Below are 25242 nucleotides of genomic sequence, written 5' to 3'. Positions count from 1 at the left end.
CTTTCTCTTTCACACATGATTTTTCCCAAGGCATCATTTTCCTCCGTCCCAAAGCATTATCCTTAAGCTTGCTATTCTTGGTTCATTTGTGAACATACATCCAGTTGCTTCTGTCCTAAGCTGGAGAACACTCTAGAGAACAGCCCAGACACATGGATTTCCTCAACAAATCTGTTTGCTAGAGACACTGTTCTAGGATCAGGAGAACACTTGTCTTTTACTTAGGCATTTTATAATGCCTAAGTAAATGTATGCTTGCTTTTCATGAGAAGCCTACAGGGTTATCCATCTGCAGAGTGTGATGTGTGGGCATCTAAGGATACAGTGTGAGCGATGTAATTACAATTCCAGACAATGTCTTACCATACAGACCGGCATTAACCAGGGAAGCCTCAAACCTCACAACCCAGAACCCAGCATTGTATAGCATACTTGGTATGCATGGGCCTCACTTAGAAAGAACAGAGTTAGAAAACTACTTCTGAACAACCTTTAAAGCACATATGTAGGCAAAAATTACTACGGTACTACAAATGACAGATGAAAAACAGAAGAGGAACTGTATGATAGCTGACAGCATTGAATGAGTGGAATGTGATCTCACTGTGCCCAGGTTGACCTCAGCCTCCTGAGCAGCTACACTACTGGCACACATTATGTTGTCACTGAACAATTTTGACTTCTCTACTAATGGCACACTAGATATTGTGTGCCTGATGTAATATAGTAGGAGGCACTCAATACTTCCTACTAAGTAATCTTGCAAACCCTTTTTGTATTCAGATTTAATGACACCTTTAGATCTAATAACTAGCGGGACAAATGAGTGATAGAGCATATTCAATCCTACCGCTTAAAGCATCTCCATTCCAACAGCAGGACAAAGGATCCAGTTAGTATGCAGTAGCACTTAAAGAGGCAATATGGGGTGGGGAGAGAGCTTAGTTGGAAGTACTTGCCGTGCGTGATGTGTTTTACCCCTGTGGCCCACACAGGGCCAGGCATGGTGGTTCATGTTTGTAAGCCTGTCCACAGGGAGGTGGACACAGAGGACCCATGAGGCTTGCTTGCTAGTCATCAGCTTAGATGAACTGATGAGTCCCCCAGGGCCTTATCTTACCTCAAATAAGTCAGGTTGATGGCTCCTGGGGAATGATACCCTCCAGCTTTAGTTGTAGCCTACACAGGCACTTCAAAGGCACACCCGAATCCCTCCCTGCCTCCGCCATGAGGAATCACAGCAACCAAATGCAATTTACTGGTTTCACTTGAGGCCTGATTAAGCAAACCTAGTGTAAAAATGCTATTTTAAAACCTTTTAATTTCAGACTTAGAGGGGTTGATACTAACACATTTTTCCATAAATTCATCATGCTGTAATATCCCCCATACATATACTTTATCATTCTTTTTCTACACCCAAGTAAATTTTCCAAGTGTAAGATGCAAACAAATTGCTTCTTCATCCTTAAATATTTAGTAGGGGAATTTCCTAAATACAAGAACATTCTCAAACATGACAGTGCAGTCACTAAAATCTGTAAATTAACAGCAATGTTGTGATGGTTAACACTGTCAGCACTTCATAGGATCTAGAGTTCCTAGGAGACAACCCTCTGGGACACCTGGGAGGAACTTTCTAGATTTGATTGAGGTAGGAGAATCCACTGTGTGTGTGTGTGTGTGAGAGAGAGAGAGAGAGAGAGAGAGAGAGAGAGAGAGAGAGAGAGAGAGAGAGCGAGGCACCATTACATGGGCTGGAGTCCCATGTAAAGTAAAAAGAAAAAGTGTTCCTCACCACCTGCAACAGGCAACTACCTCTTGCCATTGCTACTGTGCCTTCTCTGCCTTGTGGGCTGTTCCCCAGAACAGTGATCCTAAATAAATCCCCTTTCCCTTAAGTTGATTTTTGCCAGGCTTTGGCCACAGCAAGAACAGCAACTAAAGCAAATCCTGTACTGTTTGAAGCACCTGCTAAATATTTCCAATGGTTCCCGGCCTTATTTCCTGTTCCTGCATACAAGCCACCCATCACCCTATCTTTGCCCTCCTTAACATGGACTAGTAGATAGGCTTTTGCTTTTTTATGACCTTGGCATTTTTATAAGAGTAAAGACCAATTTACCTTGCAGATTGTCACTTAACTTAGGTTTGACTGGGGTTTATTAATATCTGGGTTATCTAGGCTATTCATTTCTAGCTGAAATCTACAAGAGTGATGTTTGAGTGCATCTTAGTAGAGGTCATATCGCCTGTCTCACAGCTGGTACTACTACGAGAAGACATTTTTGAGACCATGTGGGAAAACTAAAAATGAAAAGTTCCTTTTAACTTCACTAGGTGTTGTAGTGTCACTGCAGTTATGTTCCTAGGGTACTTATCCTTGTTACTATTGTTATTGTAATGTATATTACAGGTAAGCATACATTATTACATATATATTGTGAGGAAGCATGAGCTTAATTACACCGTGTCCATTTCTATGGAGTTGTAACCCAGGAAAACAGTAACTGTACAATCAGTTTGGGTTATTTTTATAGTTTAATTTGTGCATTGCTCAGATTTTTGACCATCTTTCTTTGCTTCTGTGGGTCTTCTTTGAACTATTACAACGATAGGTTAAAGATTTATTACATAAATCACACTGAAATGTGTGACTTGTAGGTGACAGAGGCCTGTGGGAAGACTGGAATGGTTAAAATCAGGTTTATATATTTGAATGCTTATTTGTAACTTCCTTGTTTTCCTTACTGTAGATAATCATGAGTTTATGAAATAAAATCATTTATGATAACCACGATAATTTCCCAGTCCAAATATAAAAATGTCATATTTTTCTTCTTTATTTCTTGAGAAAAGGTTCATTAAGAACAAGCACAATTTCTCCAGTGAATAATGCTTTGATGATAATCAAATCTGAGCTCTTCTTTCCTCTCTGCCCCATAGGAGAAAACCATGCACCAGAGTTTCTCCTACTTTTCTAGGCATTCCTGGAGTAGCAGCTGGTTCAAAACACTGCTTCGTTTCAAAGCACACAGTTTGGATGTGTCTTCACTGATGACAGGAACATTTTCATTGTGCTGCTGATCTGTTAGGTCGCTTTCACTGTCAGACAGTGTGCACAGGAGAGTGTCATTCTCATAGGTGGGAAAATAATACCTGAAAGCAACCACAGATATACCAAATAACCACATGAGGGAAGTTCCCAGGAAATGTCTAAGCAGCCCAGTGCACACCATGCTAGCTTCACCACATCCTGAGTGTATACCGTGCCAACTTTGCCATGTCCCCTTACCAACACTTTGACAGCCTCAAAGGCTGTGCTGGGAGACAGCCTTGTTGCTTGCCCCAACCCTTTCTGTCTGACAGGAGCCTGATGGCCTCTGGTCTCGCTAGCAGGCCAAGCAGCTCAGTATCTATCATGGTAAGAAACACCATCAGTACAGGCTCAAAATGGTTATTTATTTTTCAAAAGTAAAATTTCACACACCCAACAAGAGCAAAGCGATTACTAGTTCCTTCATCTCTAATCTGTGTAAGAACCAAGAACAGAGCAGCAGTTCAACAGACAGTTACCTTTGGCCCTTGTTTATGATGTTTTCCAATAAGGAAAACTACAGTGATTTGGCTAGGGCTTTGTGAAGGCCTCGTTTAATGTTCTCTGAGGATGGAGAAATGTTTAGGCAGCTCCCGCCACTGACTTTAACAAGGATGTTATGAGAACCATCACAGAAGGGTTAGACTGGCAATAATACTTGGGAAATTTGATAGCACTTATTTCAATAGGTTCGTATCAGAGGACAACTGCTTAATGTTTTTAAAGTGTCAATTTGGCAAATGTACACCAGATGCTCCATGATGTACATGTCATTGACATAGTAATTTTTATCTAAATGACATAATTAGATGAGTGTACAAATACAGCCACGTGTGCTATTTATTCATTATTATTTATAATAGCAAAAGGTAAGGAATAACCTAACACATTAGGATATATTCAATGGGACAGCCATTAAAAAAGATAGACAGATAAGCATCAGATAGGGAAAGGTGCTTAGAATGTTTTGTTAATAAAGTATTATTTAAACATCTGTATCTACCACTATTCTGAACCATAGTTTTGCATGACTATCCAATTCAAATGCCAAAATAATGGTTTCATGTGCTTCTAAGTTATATAAACTTTGGAAACTCATAACTTACAGTTGGCTTCATATGTGTTTATTAGTTTAAAGAAGTTAAATAAAATAGAGAGACACAATAAAGAGGACAGGGGACAGAAGTCCAGTTCAGCCAGACTTACTCCAGTTGGTCCCAGGTTTTTCTGTCAGGAAGTAGTGAGGTGTGTTTAGCTTCTTCCATGTGAGCCCTCAAGTCTGTTTTGGACTTGAACTTCTCATGGCAACCATAGCACCTGCACTGGTGAACTTGCCTCCGAATGAAATTGACCAGCTTCACTTGCTGATAGAAATTTAACCCTGAAAACCATCAGACAATCCAGCATTATTTCTGCATTGTCTAATTCATTTTAAACAGATACAGAAAAGCTTGAAAATTCATGTCATATCATATGATGTCTTAAGATCCATATATTCTATAATATATATGATTTCTATGTAGAAGACATTAATACTCTTTTGTTATAATTTCTTGCAGGAGACAACTGTCCTAATTAACCAACCTGAGAAGCTGGGACAATTATAATACAATAATGGGGCATCAGGATAGGGCTTGTCCACTGTGCTCTAAGCAAACCACTGTCCACATCTTAATACATTTAAACTAACAAGTCATCAGCATGTCAATGTTACTTATTTGGAAACCCTTCAAGATTTTGCATCTGGGAAGTAGTAGAGCCATGGTCTGACAGCAGGTGGGTGGTCCCACAGCCTACCATCTTGACCACTGAATTGTGTGTGTGTGTGTGTAACATATATGAATGTCTACAGTCTTAGTGAACCAAAGGCACATATCCAGGAGCTCAGCAAAGTCACCAGTGTGCTGGAAGGGGAGATGGAGCTTTTCAATACAGTGGACCCAGTAGGAAACCACTAATTTATGTTTCATCATCTCTAACCCTTCCAAGGCAGTCATCTCGACTAATATTCTGCCAAGCACTGCAGTGTGAATTTTCGTACACACCAATTCACTATTTTCTGCCCTGGGTCCTAGTGTCATATACACTGTAAATGCTATATACACTGTAAATGCTGAAGTTTGAAACTACTGTCATCTAATTTAAAGAATCTGAGCTCTTGGCTGGGTGGGCGGTGGTAGCACACACCTTTCATCCCAGCATTCAGGAGGCAGAGGCAGGCAGATCGCTGTGAGTTTGAAGCCAGCCTCATTTACCTGGCAGGTTCTAGGCCAGCCAGAGCTGAACAGTGAATGAAGCACTGTCTCTAAAACAAAACAAATAAATAAATTATAATAAAAAAACCCAAGCCCCCACAAACCCATGCTCTTTCTGCTAGCCTATTTTTGCAATTTATTAAAGCACTCATACACACGTAGGAGAATGGAAGAAAGTATGTGACATCAAAGACAATAAATCTTTGAAGATTAGAATACAAAATCATTGCTTTATTAAGTTTTCGTAAGTTTCTGCGCAGAGAATTAATTATATTGTGACCGCAGCTCCCCAGGCACTGCAACAGGATATGGGTGCCATTTATAGGACACTTCATAAAAGTGCAGTGTCACAGAAAACAACTCCCAACCAAACTTACCGAGCTCTGACTTTATTCTGAGGAGATCAAACTCATGTGTGTCCTAAAAAAAGGGATGGAATATATCTGTAAGCATATGAATTCTTTAATCTTTCCCGCTGATGGTATAAACAGACATCTGACTCACAGGGGCTTAAGTATGCTGGAAGCAGTCTGAGTTCATCTTCTTCTGCTTTTGAAACCTTCTAATTCTAACTACTTCCCTTTCTGGTCAGCAGTTCTTAAAAGCTCAACCCAACACATCAATCAGTTAAAGCATTTTAATTAGTTATAGCTTATTGATGAAGTTTTTAGTTTATCATGCATGAAATGTCTGGCCTGATAAAAGTGTGTTGATAAGTTGTGTTTGTAATATGCAGGGCATCTGGACCATAATTCCAGAACTGGGTGTTAGAGACGTTTTGCAAGTGACGTTTTGCACATTCAGGCTCCCTCTCCCCTGCTTTGGTACAGAAAGTTACTGTATTATGTTTGCCCCCTTTCTCCAGTTGTCTGTATAAATGTTCAAACTTACAAGCTCACAGAAGAAAACATGTAGCTCACTGTGGCAGCATTTTGTGCAGTACCACTGGATGTAGGATTCTCAGGAATTCATGACATGCTACCACCAAGAATGACTGAGCAGGGTCAATGAGCTCTCTGGGGACACCAGAAAGGTCACTCCTACATGGTGAAATATCTATAGATCTACAGGTCTCCACCCTAGTGGTATTATAACTATTATAATTCCTAACGTATTACAAACAGATTCATAAGGATATATGCCTATCATATTTCTACGTTTGTCTAGGTCCTTATTTTGCTCAACTAAGAACAGTATTTTTGAATGAGGAGTCGTCGAGATGAGTGAAGATGAGGTGCCAACTAGACAGATGCAGTTCAGAAGACAGGGAGAGAATGTCAGAACTCCTCAGAAATATCCTGTTATTATCATTCCCAAGTTGTGGTGCTGTCACATGTCATTACATATGTGACCCAGCATTCAGTCAAGGGTTACAGTTACATACAGGGAGTATGTGTAGGGTATACTGAGGTACTAAAGGTTCAGAATTAGCAGTGTCAAGCTTCACCTTAATATAAACATGATACCCAGAGGGAATGTGCCTACATTTCTTCTTTCTAACTATTGGTTCCTGAAGTGGCGCTAAACTCAAATTATGTCCAGTTTCACTTGCCTTTATGAATACAAAGTTTTCTGTTCTTTCTATCCTACTCAATGGTACAAAAAGCCAGAGAAGAATCCACAATATTTGGGTATTGCAATGGTGGCTGCAGATCTCAGCTTCTGAGCTTGAGTTACCAGATGAGCTGCTCGAAGGTGGCAACCTAAGCTAGTGGCCACTCACAGGTCCCACTGTCCACCCTCGTACTGCCCCATGCTTGTCCTCCTGGATGGACCTGCCCTGACTCTTCTGTTTGTCCAGTGCACTTTCAGGGATGGAATAATGATTGGAGGATGTGTGCTTAGTTTCCTGCCTGTCTCCATGCTGAGATTAGCATAGCCTGACAAAAGCAAAACGGGGGGGGGGGGGGGGGGGGGAGGAGGGGGAGAACCTTCAGGGAGAAAGGATGAAGCAGAGAGTGCCAGATACTGTTGCTCGGTTCTCTTCCTCCTGAGTTTGGAATCCAGTCCATGGAATGATTGTAGTCCACATTAGGAGGAAACATTCTACCTAAATGAACCTAGTCAAGAAAAGCCCTCAAGGATGCCCAAAGGCTCCTTCTAGGAGCTTCTAGGTCCTGTCAAATTGACAATCAACATAAACCACCACAGCAAGTAAATGAGGGTTCAATGATCACCAGTTTAGCACTGTCAGAATGAAACAAAATCAAGGAGATAAGAGCATCTCACCTTCATGTGCACATACAATTTGTCTATTGTTTCTTCTTGCTTTTCACAAAATAGACAGACAGCACAGACAGGGTACTCTTGCCAATCAGACCAGTCACTAGGTTAAAGACAGAAGACAGAGAACATGGTGAAACACTTTTCCCCTGGAGGGTGCACCACACAGTGAGGTGTATTAGTGTCTCTTTCTTAGCAAATGCCACAAACTTTGAGTCTGACATTTTGGTAAAGACTGCCACATAACATTATGACTTTCAGATACAGTGCCTGAAATTCCAGGAAGTATCATGAGGTGACTAGAAAGAGCCAGTAGGTGCTGCCCCACTTTCTCTATTTGCTGCTCGTCTGAACAGTGATTTAAGAATGGAATTGTGTGGTATTTTCCAGAGAAAAAGCAGTTTAATTAAGGAGGACACCTATCTAGAGATGGGATGCTATTTCATTAGCCAAAAGCACTAAATGCACACGATGTGAACTGAAATGCTAGTGCTGGGATGCAACAGGATGGGTAAGCTATTCATGCATTTTTTGTTTTTTGTTTTTCTTTTACAAATGCTAAACATGTATTTCAGTTGGTAATCACTGATTTTTTTTTTTTTTTTTTTTTTTTTTTTTGGTTTTTCAAGACACGGTTTCTCTGTATTGCTTTGGAACCTGTCCTGGTACTCGTACTGTAGACCAGACTGGCCTTGAACTCACAGAGATCTGCCTGCCTCTGCCTTCTGAGTGCTGGGATTCAAGGTGTGCACCACCAATGCCCAGCCACTGATTATCTTAAATGGGGCAATGTTACATCTTGTAGTAGAAAAATGACTTGAAGGGCATATGGGGATGGAGAGATCGAGTGCTTGACTCACAATTTTGTGGACTAGAGGTGACAAGCCGGTACTTACAGCTGTAGTGATAAGGAAAGTAAGGAAGCGGACTATGTACACTACAGTGCTGAAACATGGCTTCTGAACCTTGCAGTGTACTTTCATGTACTCAAATCTCTGTAGCCAATGTGTACTTATGTATCCCCAGCTGGCTGCAAGAAGGGCTATGGAAGTCTTTATTTACATGGCATATGGCATGCTGATGGTCATCAGGTTTTATATTGCTAAGGAAGAAGCAGTAAATGGGCACAAAGAGACAATGGGAAATCTCTGTCACAGAGTGTATGGAATTGAAGTCTCGTTCAGTGCCATCACTTTCTAACTGTAACCTGAGACAATCTGTCTAACCTGCCTGCAGCATAGCTCACTACCAGATTCAAATAGTACCACTTCACAGGGACAGATATAAGGACCAAGTAGTAAACTGGCTAACACTGTATTAGTACATATAATCATCACTCAAAGGATGAATTTATTTTCCTTATCCAAATTCCCTTTGATGATAATTTCATGTATGTATGTAGGAAAGAATATGAAGAAATTAGATTTCTGGCTTCACTGTTAGGGTATCTTCAGCAGGTTTCTATCCAAGATGCTGACAATATATATCTGTGTGCTTGACATAATTACTGTGGTTGTATGTCTTTCTCTCTGTACAAAAAATGTAGAAAGTGTCTCTCAAAAGCATCTTCAGTGATTTTTATGTGAAAATTACTTTAATTTTAAACCTCGCCATTTCATGAAAGGATGCATGGCTCAAAGAGACTTTGCTTTTATTCTCTCTCTTTGGAATGATAATTATAGACCAAATTAAAGAATTGTGTGCTTATTCATCAACACTGTGATTAACCAGCAGCAGAGACACGCCTTACTCTTCAGGAAGGTCCAGCAACTCGCGGTCGTCTTCCATCTGTACCTCTTCCCATGATTTCCCGAGTTCCTTTGCAGGAAGAGCAGAGGGTTCAGAGAGATTAAGAACAGGTGAAGAAAAATGAGACGACAGACTCAGAACTTAAGTACTAGCATCCCTAAAACAAACTCCCTCAGATGTTTTGAAGCAGCACAAATCAGGTATACATAAAAAGCTCACTGTCCTGATTGAGATGGATAAATCATAAATTGCTAAAAACTAAAAGAGCAAAAATATTGTTTTTGGTGATACAGCAACAGGCTTTCAATCATGCCTGTCCTGCCCCCTTTAATTTTAACTCACTGGTTTTCAACCCTGGATATATATTAGAATCACTTCAAGAGCTGTATTTTTTTTTTTTTTTTTTTTTAAAGCCACCAAGAACGCCTGGGAAAGACTCTGAAATCCTCCTAACAATGTGTCCCAGCCTTTGACATTGCAAAGTGATGTTATCATCTACAGAGTTCACTCTTGAGAACTACACAAGTTGAAACCTCCCCCCCCCCAAAAAAAAAACATTAACCACCAACATTGTCAGCACCCGAAGCTGAGGAAATGGCTCAGTGGATAATGTATGTACCGCACAAGGGTGAACATTAGACTTTGGATCCCCAGAACCCACGTAGATGCCAGGGGCACATGAAAGTTACCTGCAATCCTGGCACTTGGGAAGCCAGCTGGCTAGCAAGACTAGCTACAGTTGGTGACTCCTGGGTTCAGTGAGAAATCGTTCCAGTGAATAAAGTAGAGAGTGATGGAGGAGGACACTCCTCCATCAACTCCAGGCATCTGCATGTGTGTGCACGAGCCCTCATGCACAGTATACACATATATCCCTCCCATCAAACAACAGCACCAACAAACTGCCTCTCTCCCTCCTTTCTCTCTTTCTGTGCCACATATGTGCGCGCATGCGTGCGCACACACACACACACACACACAATGTTGTAAGGAAATTTATGACTTCTATTGGCTGCTCTCGCAGCTGCCCTTGGCGGAGGTTGGATACACTTGCATGGATTGTTTCCATTCTTGTTCACTTATAGCTTCTTCCTCAGGCACCAGTCACAGTGATCTCCCTAAAGAGCAGTTCTCTGTATATAGAAACCTGCTCAGGGCTGCCCATCACAGTCAGAACACAACCTGGAGGTCCTACCGTGGCTTGTGAACTTTTGTTCCTCACCTGGCACCTTCTGCATCCTTATTTCCCTATGCCCCCTTTCTTCCTTAGGATGTTCCAGTCAGTCTGGGATTCCTGCTGGACCCTCAACATAGCACACTTGCTTCCACCAGCTGCTTTCAGTCCTGAATGTTCTGCCTGAAATGCTGACACTCTGCTTCAACACAACCACTCAGTCTTCCTCTCAGTGGTCTGTCCAAAATAAGACGCTTCCAATAAAAAAGGTGTCTCTGGGCATGGCATAGCCATTGCTTCTGGGGACTCACTGTACATGTGGTTATCTGCACAAAGCTAGCACACTATTGAGCCCCTCAACATTTCATCATGGATGCTGGAAGGGCCCATCAGGCCCCACCGTGACTAAGGCAACTGCTGTTGGCGGAGGAGCTATGATTTTCTTCTGGTGAAGCCACTGACAAGTTACCCTTGCTCCAGTAAATGACCTCTCATCCATGCTCAGGCAAGAAACTCTAAACTCATTGGTCATTTAGAAAAAGCAGACGTGAAAGTACAGGGTAGGGAGATTTGACAAGAAGGATGGGTACAAGGGGAAGAGAGGAGGCGAGAGAAGAATGGAGTATGTGAAATGACTAAAGTTCATTATATAAATATGTGAAGCCCAAACAATAAAAAATAAAAATAATAACACTTCTGTCCCAAGTTCCAAGCTACTTTATAGCCATCCCTCCATGTATTGGAGGTATTCCAAGTACTGCTATGCCTATGGGCATGTCTTTTTGTTTGCTAGTCATCTCCTCCCCTTCAGTGTCTAAGGAGAGAGACAAGGCCTTTGTCCCTGGTTACATTTTCTGATTCTGCCCACAAACTTCTTCTTTTTTAAATTGTAGCAAAAAAAAAAAAAAAAAAAAAAAAACAAAACAAAAAACAAAAAACAAAATTTGAGGTCAATTTAGATACTACTTTAAAAGGACTTTGTGAGGTAATTAAGCACTGTCTATAAAGCACATGCTGGGTATGAATAGGTATTCAATATCTATTAAGTCCCTTTATCTTTTACAGTTAGAGCATGAATTTCACTTTAAGGGGCCTTTGTGTGGAAAGTCAGTGTCAGTAAAACCCACAGAAGGATGATTAGGATGGTTTATTCTGGTCCAGTCATTTCTATTTTCTCCTTTGAACTGTTTTTCCCTCTTTATGACCTGTCTTCTCATAATCAAATCTGTATACCAAAGTTGATGAGGGCCTGTCACTGGATATCTATCTCTTCAATGAGCTGACACAGGTGTGGTCAAACCTAGCTCGGCTGACTCTATGCATAGCTATGCAGCCAGGCTGCTCTGAGTACAGGCATCCTTTTCATTCAATGCTTTTCTTTCCAAGACTTTCTTAGTTATGGACATGCTTCCCCCCCAAAACAAAGAACTATGTGCAGCATTATATTTTAGAGGGAACAGGAAAATCTATCACTCACCAGCTTAATGAGAGGCTTTGGAGCTGTCATTACTTATCAGCCAAATGATGCATAAACCCAGACATGCTGGGATCTACCATACTGTCATTAAAGACAGTTAATTTGAACTCTCTAATGTACTCTGTAGAGTCATCAGAGACTGTCTGAACCTCATTATAGGGCATCAAGAATGGCCTCAACATTGTTAACAGGATCGCTGCAAGAACTTTTGGTAATGCATTAAAATTTTCATGCCATGCTTGGTCTCTCTGGACTAGGATTCATGGTCATACTTTTATTTCTACAAGGCATTCAAGAAGAGGCCATCTGTGATACGACCAAATGAAATGAATAAACAATGCTTATCAATGTTTTATTTATTAATTCATCTATCTATCTATCTATCTATCTATCTATCTATCTATCTATCTATCTATCTATCTATTCGAGTCAGGGTTTCTCTGTGTAGCTTTGGAGTCTCTGCCTCCAGAGTGCTGGGACTAAAGACATGTACCACCACCGTCCAGTTCAACAATGTTTTGAGTCAAAGAAAAAACTGATCCCCCCCCCCCCCCGTTAGACTTTGTAACTCAAACATAATTTTGCAACTTTCTGAGTGTTCACTATAACCTGAAGCAATTTATCTTCATATACAATTTTTAAAATTTATCAAACGAGAAAAGAGGAAAATTTATTTACATCAGTATATTAGGAAATAAGTAATGTAGACTTGACAGTGGTCTACACTTTCCTAAAGTATTCTACTTAGGGACAAGAGCTAATGGGGGAAAACATGGAAAAAAACAAGCACACGATTTTCTAATTAAGACACTGTGCTAATGAATCATGTCAGGAAAGCTAAGAATACAGAGAAAACAAAGTTTGGAAGGCATGTCTGTAAAGATGTTCAGAACACCCCCTCAAACCCCTGCATCAGATGGCCTGTGAGCAATGAGAGGATGGAGGAATAATGGGAACGATCTCTCTCAAACAAGACCCTCCATCTAGTTTGATCCTTCTGTCCTGTTTTGCCCCCCTCACACACAGAGGAACAGATACATTTTTCACTGGGAAGGATTTAAAGGACTATAACAAAAACTCTTCAGGCCAGTAGCCTACATCTGTTCCACGTGGCTTCATATACTTTAAATAAAATAAAACAGTCCAAATGATAAAGTCACAACAGAAATAGATTCCCTTAGAAAACTCTGGGAATGAGGCTAGAGTGCCTTAGGACCTTGTGCCTGGAGCCCAGTGATGTCAAGCAGTTTGTTGTCCCTGAGGCTGGAGTATCTGACTGTGAAGCTAAGGGAGATTGTGCCTCTTAGCAGTTACTACTATTCACTGAACTCTAGTTGAGGGAGAAACAAGGCAAGATTTGATGTACATGATCTAGACTGTGTAAAGGAGAGTCAATGTGAAGTCTGTTACATTAAAAAAAACTAATGTAAGTTATTAGGTGTAGAAATTTTCACACCCAAGAGGAAGCACAACCCTTGTCAATTTTCTCAGTTTGCAGGGGAGCTGAGAACAGCTTCTTTTCGTCCCTGTTCTTCCCCCTTTGACAACACTGGAGAGCATCTTGCTAGGATATCTAGGATGCTCTGGAGATGCCAGGATTGTTTGTAAAGAACAAGAAGCTTCATGGTAGGTGGTCCTATTACTATTCACATTCCCCACAGACCTGGTCAAATGCTGATTTTGGACAAGCTTCTCATTGAGTGTGCTCACACCGGCCTCATATCCCAGCCTCTGAACTCTGACAGCAGAGATTTAATCAGCCACCCTGTCCTCAAAATGCTTCCTTCTGCCTGTCTTCTGGGGTCTGGAAGGCACTTGAACATTGTGGAGTGCATGAAATAGACAGAAGGGACACATAGCAGACTATTAATATAGCTGTGTCATTTGACCATGTCCCTTGAGGAGTATGACATGAATGTCTCTTATTATTTTGCCTTTGTTTTTTTTAAAAATAAGGCTTTATCATTACTCATCACTTAGTCAAAGTTTTAGAGAATTTATTCTTCATGTTAACAATGTGTTCTTCACATTAAATAGTGTTCATTAATATGTCTAAAATAAGACTATAATGATTCTGAGAAACTGCTGGCTCTAATTTTTCTCTAATGACATATTAATACTATTTGGAACTGTCTCTTATATGCATATCTTAAATATTATTATGCTTTTTCCTTATAACAAGACTCTTTAAGCACCCCTAGGATGTTAAGGATGAGATGTCTGGTGAGTACTACTTAGTTCAGAGCAGACACACATCTCAGGGACTTCATTGCTTTCTTCCATCCCTTTCAAAGGGATGCATCATTTCAAAATTTCTAATGCATTGGAATATATTTTAGTTTTTCCTAATCATTTTCATATTTATTAACCATTTACTTCAATACTTGGGCTAAAAATGGTATGGTTATAGGTGAGAATCATAAAGCAGAGATTAAAGCCAGCTTTATTTTCGAGTTCGTTTCAAGAGAACAAGCAAGGGTGAGCAAACCATCACAATGGCCACAACCATCTGAAGGCTACAACGAAGATACCAGCATTATCTCAACCATGTGAAGAAAGAAAACAGATGCAGTGGATAACTGACTTACACTGGTGATGTGAACCTGTGGAAATGACTTAACCTCACTTTGCCCTAGTCTCCTTGTCTATAGAGTAGGCTTCATACTGGGGATACAGTTAAATGATCTAGTGTATAGGCTCCTGTGATAGTGCCTGGCCCATAGAAAGATCTCCATCAGTTGCTGTCATTTCAAAAGTGGGATATATATCAATATTACCCTCAAGTTATGATTTCATTTTCATTTCATATTTACTAAGACCATTGTATTCTCTTGAGCCAAGAGTTGGTACAGCAAATCTGTGCTTAGTACAATCCATCATGTTCCCCCTGGGGACAGCTGGCACTCATAAACAATTTTAGCTTGACAGCCAGTCACACTATTTGATGCTCAGGGATTGAAGTATCACACTTTTTAAAAATGCCAATAGAATATGAGTGTATGGGCCCTTTGAAGTCTCCCGCCAAGGTAAAGACTCCAGCAATACAGTGTCTAGCTCATTTGCAGCTCTTGCATCTTAGTGTAAAAGAGCCCTGAAGGGAGAACTATTAAATTGCTTAGGTACCTGCTGCAGCAGCTGCATGCCCCAGACAGTGCTGGAGTGCACTCCCTGCTGGAGTGGGCTGGGCCCCGAAGCAGCTTCACTCTAGGAAGTCATGACTGAATGGTTTTAAGAGAAGACTGAAGGACTCAGAGGGTGCCTTTGCCTTTGGCTGGTTGTAAAACATTTGTAGTAAAGCTTGGCGAGTTTCCAGTCAATCTTTAAGCACATGCTAAGTTTACTTCTAGAGGAAAATTTCAGTTTAACACTATATGACTAAGTTAAAACACATTAAAAAGTGCAAGTCAGAGCAGCGATTTCCAACACAAATCATGTTACTGCTTTCTGCCCAATGCATGAAGTGTTGGATAATATCAAATCAGTCTTCCCAAACCAACAGACTTGGGTTTTAATGTACTTACATTGAGAGGGAAAACAGAAACAAAAACAAAACAACCCTTGCTTCAGAAAATATCAGAATCAAAACTCTAACCTTTCATCTTTCTGTAGAATTACTTAGTCATTTTTTAGGTATGGGTAGTATATTTAAGTATATACAATTAAAAAGTTGGAGGATTAATGGCAAGCCTGGTAGCATTCTATAGTCATTATGTTAATCTAAAATCCCCTCCCAGTATTTTAAGTAACCCCAGTGACTTTGTCGCTAACTGAAGACCTCTTCTTGTCCCCCAAAAAAGAATCTATAGCAGGCAGCAAATAGGGTAGGGACTTTGGACTTTAATGCATTTAACATCCTTGGCATGGGCCATCAAAAAACAAACAAACAAACAAACAAACAAACAAAACAAAAAACCAAAAAAAAAAAAAAAAAACCAAAAACAAAACAACAACAACTTGCATAGTAAAATAGAACACTTTCTCTGAAACTTCCCTTAAAAAGAAGCTAACAATGACACAGGTGCACATCTTGAGAATAAGGGGGAGGGTCATTTAGTGGAGAGATGGGAGAAGAGTAAAGAAATTGCTTTTAAAGAATTATCTTGTGTGGCACCTAGCACATCCAATACTCGGTAAATGCTCTTAAAAACAGAAAACACCATTCTCTGGCCTCAAATTGGCCAGAATTGGGGAATGGTTCTTGTTGCTATCAAACTGCATTCAAGAGACAGAGCATTTTTACTATAGACACATATGTCAAACCTAAGACAATACATCAGATTTGCTTTGTAAACCACTGCTAATTCCTTGATAATGCCTATCATTACCTTTAAACTTTTATATGATTCATTCATTATTCAGACTTTAGTTTTTCTGTAGGTAGATTTTGTTTACAGCATTGTAACCAAATTTAAAACTATGAAAAGGCAAGCCTTACCAAGTAATTGATGACATAAAATCGGTCATAGTCTCTGTTTTTTGGGTTGATCCTACGATGCTGCTTTTTCCTCATGTGATCTTTAAGTGTATTTTTGTCTCTGAAGGTCTTCTCACAGTACAAACACTGTAAACTAAAAGAAACACACAGACATTGCTAAACGCATCTCGAATAGTTGTTGCAAGAACCCTGTTTTTTAAATTTAACATTTATTTGTTTGGGTTACACAAAACAAATGAAGGTAATATGGTCCTTCCATCAGTTCCTTCTTCCCTTCATACACTTGGCTTTGTAGAAAGCATGGTATAGTTTCCTTCGTAGTCATCTAAACTTGGCTGTTTAGTTGAAACTGTGGCAAGGATTATTCTGTTTATAGACTGTGACTAATTGCCTCCTATCCCTGTAGCTATACCTTCTCTGCCATGATGGTTGTCATCCCAGGTAACTATAAGCCAAAATAAACACCCTCTTTCTTCCTTAAGATGTGACCTGCCAGGTATTTTGGTCACAGAAATGAGAAAAGAGATTAATATAGATGGTAAGGATACTTTTCATGATATAGCTTAACATGGTGCTTGGCATAAATCATGTATTTTAATGCAAAAAGTTAAAAGCTCACTATAAGGCCATATAATGTAGGCAATATGCACAAATACCAAAAAAAAGTAAGTTCCCACAATGTAAGAAAAAAGTAATTGTCATTTCTTTAACTCTAAATTAATTTATTGAAATAATTTTTAATAATTCATGAGTGTCTAAGATTAAATTATGTTTAGTCTATTTTGTGAAAGAGCACCTACTTGTCCAGTTTCTTCTGTAATGTGCAAAGGAATTCACTGCAGTTTACAATATTGTCTGGCAAACCAATATTGAAAGCATGTTCTCTGGCCATGTGGTTCAACAGAACAGATCTGTGAAGGAATACAAACAATCTCTATTATTTATAAATAATTTCTGAGCAAATCAGGCTAGGAATAGCATTTATATAATAACAACTAATCAGAGCATAAGCAAGTAGTAAATACTGACATAAACACTGAGTCTTGTGAAAATGGATATGCTAAACAATATGTGAACACAAATGTCCATTTTCTGACATTGCAAGGATTAGACTTAGTAGGAGCATCAGGTCCTATTCTTTAAAGTGATTCTGCCTCTGCTTTTCCAACTCATGATGAGAATGGTGGTTAATTTTAGACATTAACTTTACTGGGATAAGGTATACCCAAGAGCTAGGAAAGCATCTGGTGTGTGTGGTGGTGAGGGTGTTTTCACAGAAGACGGGTGTGCATCTGAGTGAACAAGCAGGAAACCTGTGTTGCAATTTAAGAAAAGCAGTGCTCGAGAGAAAGATGCCCTGAGACAGGATTCAAGCAGAGGGGTTTTTCACTAGGAAAAGGGATCATAATAAGGGGAAAGGGGAGAGGGGAAGACAGGAGCAGAAAGAGAGAGGAGAGGAAGGAGGGGGGAAGAAAGGAAGAAGGGAGGGAAGAAGGGAGGGGAGAAATGGGGGTAGAGAGAGAAAGGAAAGGAGAGAGGGAGGGAGAGGGAGAGAAGGGGGCATGGAAAGTGGGCAGGGCCCTTTTAAAGAAGAACATAGTGAATATGCACAGGTGGTGCTCTTAGTGGCAGCAGCTGAGAGTGTATCCTGTCAGAACCCCAAGGACAGGCCAGAGGCCTGGCCATGGCCATGGTGGTGCATGCCTTTAATTCCAGCACTCAGGAGGTAGAGGCAGGTAGATCTCTGTGTGTTTGAGGCCAGTCTGGTCTATAAAGCAAGTGCCAGGATAGGCTCCAAAGCTACACAGAGAAACACTGTCTCAGAAACCAAACAAACAAAAACAGAAAAACCCCAAAGACAGGCCAGTACAGACGCCAGGCAGATGCTACTCACTTGGTTTCTGTTTCCTGGGGTTAAGCCACTATTAATTTCTATCTCTCAAATACTGGAACTCCAGTCTCTCTGGCATTGTACTCCAGCTTACATCAGTGGTCCCAGAACTCTCAGTCTTAAGGCCTTGAAATGAGTTACACTCTGAGCCCCTCTGGTTCTGAGCCTTGTGGATCCACATGCAGCACTTTCTCTAACTTTCAGATGGACCACCAAGTGTGGAATATTTTTTACACTGTGTGAAGATGTGTCCCTTTGATTGGTTTTAATAAAGAGCTGAATGGGCAAAAGCTAGGCAGGAGGGAACAGGCAGGATTTCCAGGGAGAGATAGAATTCTGGGAAGAAAAAGTGGGGATTATGCCATCGAGATGCCAGGGAGACAATGAAGAGGTTGGACATATGGTACAGAGTAGAGCCACATGGCAGAATGTAGGTTAATAAAAACAGGTTAATTTAAGTTATAAGAGCTAGTGAGACAAGCCTAAACTAATGACTAAGATTTCATAATTAATAAGAACTAACTGTGTCAATATTTAGGGGCTGGCAAAGATAGTCCAATAAGAAAACTTGCTACAACTGTGCGGCTACTCAGCCTCTATAAATGTGTGAGGCAGTTCCACTAATAAATCTTCCCAAGCATTCCCTTATCACACAAGTTGGTTCTGTTTTTCTGGAAAATCTTGACTAAAACAATGGAGAAGAAGAGAGGCAACTGGTTAATGCAAGATGGCCTTTTCTGTGACATGACATCTTGGATGTTTCCCTACTACAGTATCACACAGAGACTATGAGCCACCGTTAATAGACCCTGCAAGGGTCATGATAACCTGGAAGTACAATTATTAGCTTGTAGACTAGCTTCTGCACAAAAAGAAACTTGATTCCTAAATTTAAATTTATTTTTAACTTATGTGCAACAATATAATGATGTACATGCTTATTGCTTATAATACAGTATTTTGATACCTTTGTTCTTGAGCTTTTTGTGGTATACAATACATTAGCACTAGGTATAGTTACACTATTGCACAACAGCAGCACACCAAACCTCTTACTGCTATTTAAATATGACTGATCAACTTTTCCTTTCCCACTGCCCTTCGCAGGCACTGGTAGTCAACATTCTATTTTCAACTTCTACAACCTCAACTTTTTTTGGATTCCATATGTGAGTGAGAACATGGAATACTTGTTGTCCTATGTATGGCTCATTCACTTGATATCATGCCTCCCAGGAAGTTAATAACTTTTTATAGAGGTAATAGTATCCTATGGTATATATGTATGACATGAAAATCTTTATTTTTATGACTTAAATAACAAAAAGCATATAGGGCTTTATAATAAAGGGGAGAGTTTTAGGGAATGCATCAATATGTGTATCACTGTCAGACTGTGCATAGTTTAAGTTTATGTACCTTATTTTATTCCTCTTAAGTATTTCCTGCATTTTTTCAAATAAAGCAACCTTTTCTCTATGAATGTTTATTAACATTTTTTGTTCATGATATGGGGGGGTTCATTTATTAATCTGTGGTTAATAAGTCATTGTACCTAATTGTTTAATGATAACTTTTAACTTCAATAAAAAGTATTTGTTGGGTACTTTACAGTGTCAGACCCTATGTTGTAGAAGACTCCAGCTAGAAAGAGACCGGGAACTTCTTACAGGAAGTGGAGTGTGTGGATGGATTGCAGTGGGAATGATGCACTGAGCCAGGAAACTTCCTGTACCCCAAATCCTTGATAGGGTCCAAGGAAAAGAGCCCAAACACAGTTACACATGTCCAGGACTTCCTACAAGGAGCCAAAAATAGCAGCGGCTTAAGGGTAGATAAGTTGGCAGCTTTTCCGTTACCCCAAGTTATGGATCTAAGGTCTCTCTGGTTGTTATGAAGTCTATTGAATGTACCACAGGAGCCCATTCCTCCCTCAATCTATGCAGATTAAAGGCCTGGAGTCTAAGGTCTAAAGTCAGGAGGTGGGACCCACCTAAACCAATGGCTAGTTCAAGGAGTATGTGTGATAAGAGGTATCCCAGGTCCCTATGATCAGTGGCATCTGGAGTTTAAGAGAGTGGACTCAGGGGAGTTGGGGTAGCACTGCTCTTAGTACCAGTTTATAGATTCCACTGGAGCAAGACCCATGCCATTCTGACTCTAAGGTCTTCCTAGTAGGTCTTCCTAACAGTAGCAGGCCTGAGTTGGATCCGCCCAGTGTTTAAACTAACATAAAAGCTTCGAAATGTACACAGATCCAGCAGATGGCTGAACAGCTGCAAGTGTGCTAGAATGCTCCCCATGGTTCTAGCCTTTGCTGTCCACTCTTGAGTATGTTCTTGAGGCCTAGTTCTCCTCTAACTGTCTGGGGCCTGCCAGACAGGCATCTATTGAGAGCGAGGGCATGACAGCACACAGTATGAGCCCCACTATGAAGGGCCAGAAAGCTCGAATAGTTTTCTTTCTCACCACCCTGCTATCTTCCCAAGGTTTCTATGTTTATTTAAGACTTGGGAGAGATTGAATGGCTGCAGACATTTGGAAGAGAAGTTATTATGGTGTTAACAGTCTCCATGTGGCTCTGGATGTTTCTGCAAGAGACTGGTCCATACATAAGAACACTGAATACAGACAAGTACCCTCACCAAAGCAATCAGGATAACCCATGGAGGATTTGGAGAGTGAGATGGACATCTATTTATCTTTTCTTGTCCTTAAGACCCTGAGATACCACTATTGCTGCTACTTGGAGTTCCAGGCCTTTAGATTAGGCCTAAATTCACCACTAGTTTTCTTAGATCTCCAGATTGCAAAATGTGTATTTGTGGAGCTTTCAGTCTCTTCCTAACCTAATTGTATGAACCAAGACCTATAGTCCTATTCTTTCATATATCCCATTGGTACCTGGGTGGTTTGCTAGCTAATGCATATTGGGTGTTAGTCTATGAGCCTGAGCAGGAGGGCCAGGGCAGGCAGGATGCACTGCACTGACTTTTCTAGCCACAAGGGCTAGCCATCAAGGGCAGGGGAGTGTCGGCTTATCTCCCAGATTCTGAGGTTCTTTAAGACCAGCCAAGATGATTCACTAAAACTGTTACTTTAGATTAAGTTCCAATCAATTTAGCTTTAATTTCCAGGAAATTACATGCACAACAACTTTAACTAGTATTTCAGTGTCTTACCTTCTTTATGATGTTAATTTTATCATTAATCACACAACTTTACTATAGGAAGCTATGGAGAAACTTCTGGTTTTTATAATTATTACATTTTCTCATATTCACAATGGTTCTTAAAGGCATGCAATAATTATGACTATATAATTAAAACACTTTAGACAGCAATGAAGTTTTCTTAAAATATTATTTCAAACACTTTCTCTTCTCAATTATTCCTCAGTACGCTTTAGAAGAAAACTTTTCTGTCTCCTTCTCCAGTCTTATCTTCTTTCCCCATTTCATCTCATACATTGTCAGATCTTTCTTTATAGTTCTGTGGTCTGGGCAAATGGGATTAAGTTAGAGGATGGCTGTGCGAGAGGCCCTACCAAATGACGGAGCAAGCTCTAGGTAGCTGCTCCTCCCTGACAGCACTAAGGACAAAACAATTCAATTCTATCAGACTAGAAATGTTCAGAGTGTACTTGTTTAAGAAAGGTGACTGGATGACGGCAGGAGCTGTGAGCTTAGCTGTATCTTAACTGTTCCTCTCCATTTTCCTCTGCAGACCCTCTCTAACTTTCACACTGCAGCCTCCCAGCTGCTAGAGGGGCAGCATGGGAGTGGGCATCCCTAAAGAGTCATTGCCAGCCCTGCCTAGCAGGTGCTGCCCAAGCTCTAATCACAGAGTTCTCAGCTGACTTAGAGAACAAAATCTCACCACCTGAGCATGTGTCCCAAATAACCAATGACTCATTTTTTTTTCCTTTGAAACACTGCAGCTGCTTGAGGAAAGTATCAATTTTGGCAAATATTATATTCGATAAAACACCTCAGACAATCTGGGATGTGCGATATCTTAAGCCTTTTGAGAGTTATGATATAGCCGGGGGTTTCAGAAGACCATATGCAAATGTAAGCCTGTCTGAATACCCAGAAAAGACCCAAGAAGACCACAAAATGGAGGCTAAGACGAGTTATGATTGGATGTAGGGTAGATGTTTGCTGCAATCCAAATAAAAAACCCTTCAATAAAGGGCAGAGATAATGTATTGGACCAAAGCATTTAAGGAAGTTGGAGAATGGCAAACCTGTTTCCATGGAATTCCTCACTGCAAAACATACACACACCATGAAAGCTTGTATCATTTCTCTCTCGCTGTTGCTGATCCAGAATTTCTTTCTGTAAATTATGAAAAGATTTATGACGTTATCTTTAATGTTTGCAATTAGTCACTGAGAAATGCCAGTATGAATGACAGTATGAGAGGACAAAGGTCATGTATGAAAGTTGCTCATACTTCAAGTTTCTTTTTTCTTGTCTTGACATTGAGACTCTAAGTCTAAATCAGTTTTCTCCAAGGGAGTTTCACTGGGAATTTAAACATCACTCAAGGACAGGTCCCAGCCCAGCAGCAGGTGGCCAATAAAAAACTAAATCAAACCAAACCAAATCAACCAAACAAACAAAAAACTGGAGTTTTTTTTTTTTTTTAAATCTCACAATGATTTATACGGACATTAAAAGAAACTATAGATCTTTTGCATATAGAGTATGGTATATGATTTTGTTTTGGTGGGTTTTTCTGTGTTGAGTAAATGTGTGTTTCTCAGCATCTATATGTGTTTCATGTGCTTTTTCTTTGACTTTCCCCCATGTTTGTTTATTTTGCCTTATTTGGGCTGTTTTTCTTTATTATTATTACTATTTTGTTTAGATGCTTGCTTGTATTCTAATGAGAGAGAAAAAGTTTGTGGATTTGAGGAAGTGGGGAAGTGGGGAGGAGTTGGGGGAGAGGAAACTTTAATCAGAATATATTGTATGAAAAAGAATCTATTTTCAGTAAAAAAAAAAAAAAAAAATAAAGAAAGAAAGAACTAGGTATGCACACAGCAGTAGACCACGCTAGTCAGACAGCAATGGATGAAAGTCAAGAGTCAACAAGGGAAGGCCTCTTTCTTCCTGAACCTTCCTTTGGCCCTTTCCTATCTTCACTCTCTCATTAGACCAGAATCTTCTAGTTCATTGATTGATCTTATCCTTAGAAGCTCCATTCAGATTATAATCAAATTCTGATAATTTCATCACTATCTCCAATGCCATTATCCCAAGCCGAGTTTTTATTAAATTATTATTACATTACTATAAACAAATATCAGAGTTACCATGATTGCAATCCTTCTTTTCTGAGACTACCACCAAAGCGATAAAACCATTTGATAAACAGTGCTTTTATGTATAATTACTGTATGGGACTGCAACTGAAACAGTTTTAAATGTTCTGGGTTCTGCGCTAATCAGCTGTCTCTACACATTGTCTTTTTGGTTGGTTTGCTCCTTTGCTTTTTTTCACTTTTACAAACCATTATCTCTGTGATAATGTGTGATTCTGATTTCTTATTGCTACAGAACAGGTGAGAGCACCCAGAGGGGCCCAGGATGATCTAGATTGGGAATCTGAATTTCACCTATAGTCAATATTGTATTTATCTCCATAAGACCTGCTGTAAAGGTACAAATAAAATGCAGTGTCATAGTGGTGTATGCCTGTAATATCAGCACCCAGGAGGCTGAGGCAGGAGGATCTTAAGCTGGGAAGGCCCACAGGGCTACCCAAAGAAGTTCAGGCCAGGTTTGGCTACAGAGCCCAGGTTCAATCCCACAAAACAAAACAAAAAACAAAACAACAACCAGTCTAAACAGAAAACCAAAGTAGTAAAGGCACACAGAAAATATTGTCTCACATTACTGTTGACAAGATTAAATCAAAGAATTTAGCTGGGAATGATGGTGCTTGCCTTCAACCCCAGCACTTTTCAGGCAGAGACAGGTGAATCTCTGTGACTTAAAGGCCAGACAGGTCTACATAGAAAGTTCCAGGTTAGTCAGAAATACATAGTGAGAGGCAATCTCCAAACAAACAAAACAAACAAACAAGCAAACGAACAAAGGATCAGGTAAATTATGTAAGAGTTTAAGCTGTACATTCATCACTAAATGATGAATTTTAAGGTTATTTAGGTCCTATCAGTCCTCACCATAATTGCCATCATCTCTGCTAAGTGCTACTTGTTTTTTCTTCTGAAAAGACATGAAATCTTTTAAGTTTAAAAAAAAGTCATGATGCTTTCTTACATTATATCTACATGCTACATTTACACACTACATTTCCTTATAACATGGGCCTCCAAACAGAACTCCATAAAAGTCATCTCATTCTATAAAAGCTTACAGAACAGCATAAAGTGAGCTGGGGTCTAGATTCAAGAACACAAATACACCAAGAAGCTATCTTGGAAGCCGAGCTCAGCCATTTTGGTGTGTGAGCTTTTGGGAAGCCTTAGACATTAGTGCCAAGCTCTCCCTTCAGACTTAAGAAGCCATCTTAAGGAAAATCAATGCAGTAAGCATCTGGTTTCTGCCATAATGGAATAATGGATACCAAACCTGCCCTGACACGAGAAGCTACAATAAAACTAATTTCTGTATATAGTTTTTCTATTTTCAGGCACTGGATAACAGCATAAAGCTGGGATCTTTGAGAGAAAAAAATTAGCAGTTATTTTCTTCTATCTATCAAACATGACAGATGGACATCAACAGTGGCTAGCTTACTAGACAGAAACCAAAACAAAATACCATATCTCAGAATGCTAAGGCAAATAGAACTTGTAGGATAAGCAAAAAAGAACGAATGCTATGGAGAGGCCCAGGAGTCACGTATTGGGATTCCTCTAATACCTGGTTTAATACCAAGCTACATATGTATAGGACCGTCTTCT

The 25242-nt window shown here is 40.0% G+C and overlaps 1 protein-coding gene across 1 annotated transcript in view; it reads right to left on the bottom strand.

Annotated features, from left to right (window-relative positions):
• Window positions 1-2695: 2695 nt before the first annotated feature.
• Window positions 2696-25242, bottom strand: part of Znf277 (zinc finger protein 277) — a 115662-nt gene continuing 93115 nt past the window's right edge. Inside the window, exons 5-12 of the mRNA XM_051175071.1 lie at window positions 22551-22642; window positions 17211-17321; window positions 16411-16543; window positions 9326-9393; window positions 7582-7678; window positions 5730-5772; window positions 4304-4478; window positions 2696-3159 (exon numbers count right to left, since the gene is read on the bottom strand). Of these exons, the coding sequence (XP_051031028.1) occupies window positions 2973-3159; window positions 4304-4478; window positions 5730-5772; window positions 7582-7678; window positions 9326-9393; window positions 16411-16543; window positions 17211-17321; window positions 22551-22642 (906 nt within the window). The 3' untranslated portion in view covers window positions 2696-2972. The remainder of the gene's footprint in view (window positions 3160-4303; window positions 4479-5729; window positions 5773-7581; window positions 7679-9325; window positions 9394-16410; window positions 16544-17210; window positions 17322-22550; window positions 22643-25242) is intronic.

This window comes from Phodopus roborovskii, unplaced genomic scaffold (genome assembly GCF_943737965.1).
Source record: "Phodopus roborovskii unplaced genomic scaffold, PHOROB, whole genome shotgun sequence".
NCBI classification, from domain to species: domain Eukaryota; kingdom Metazoa; phylum Chordata; class Mammalia; order Rodentia; family Cricetidae; genus Phodopus; species Phodopus roborovskii.
Note: the sequence above shows the minus strand (reverse complement) of the source record. Positions and strands in the feature narration are given on the sequence as shown.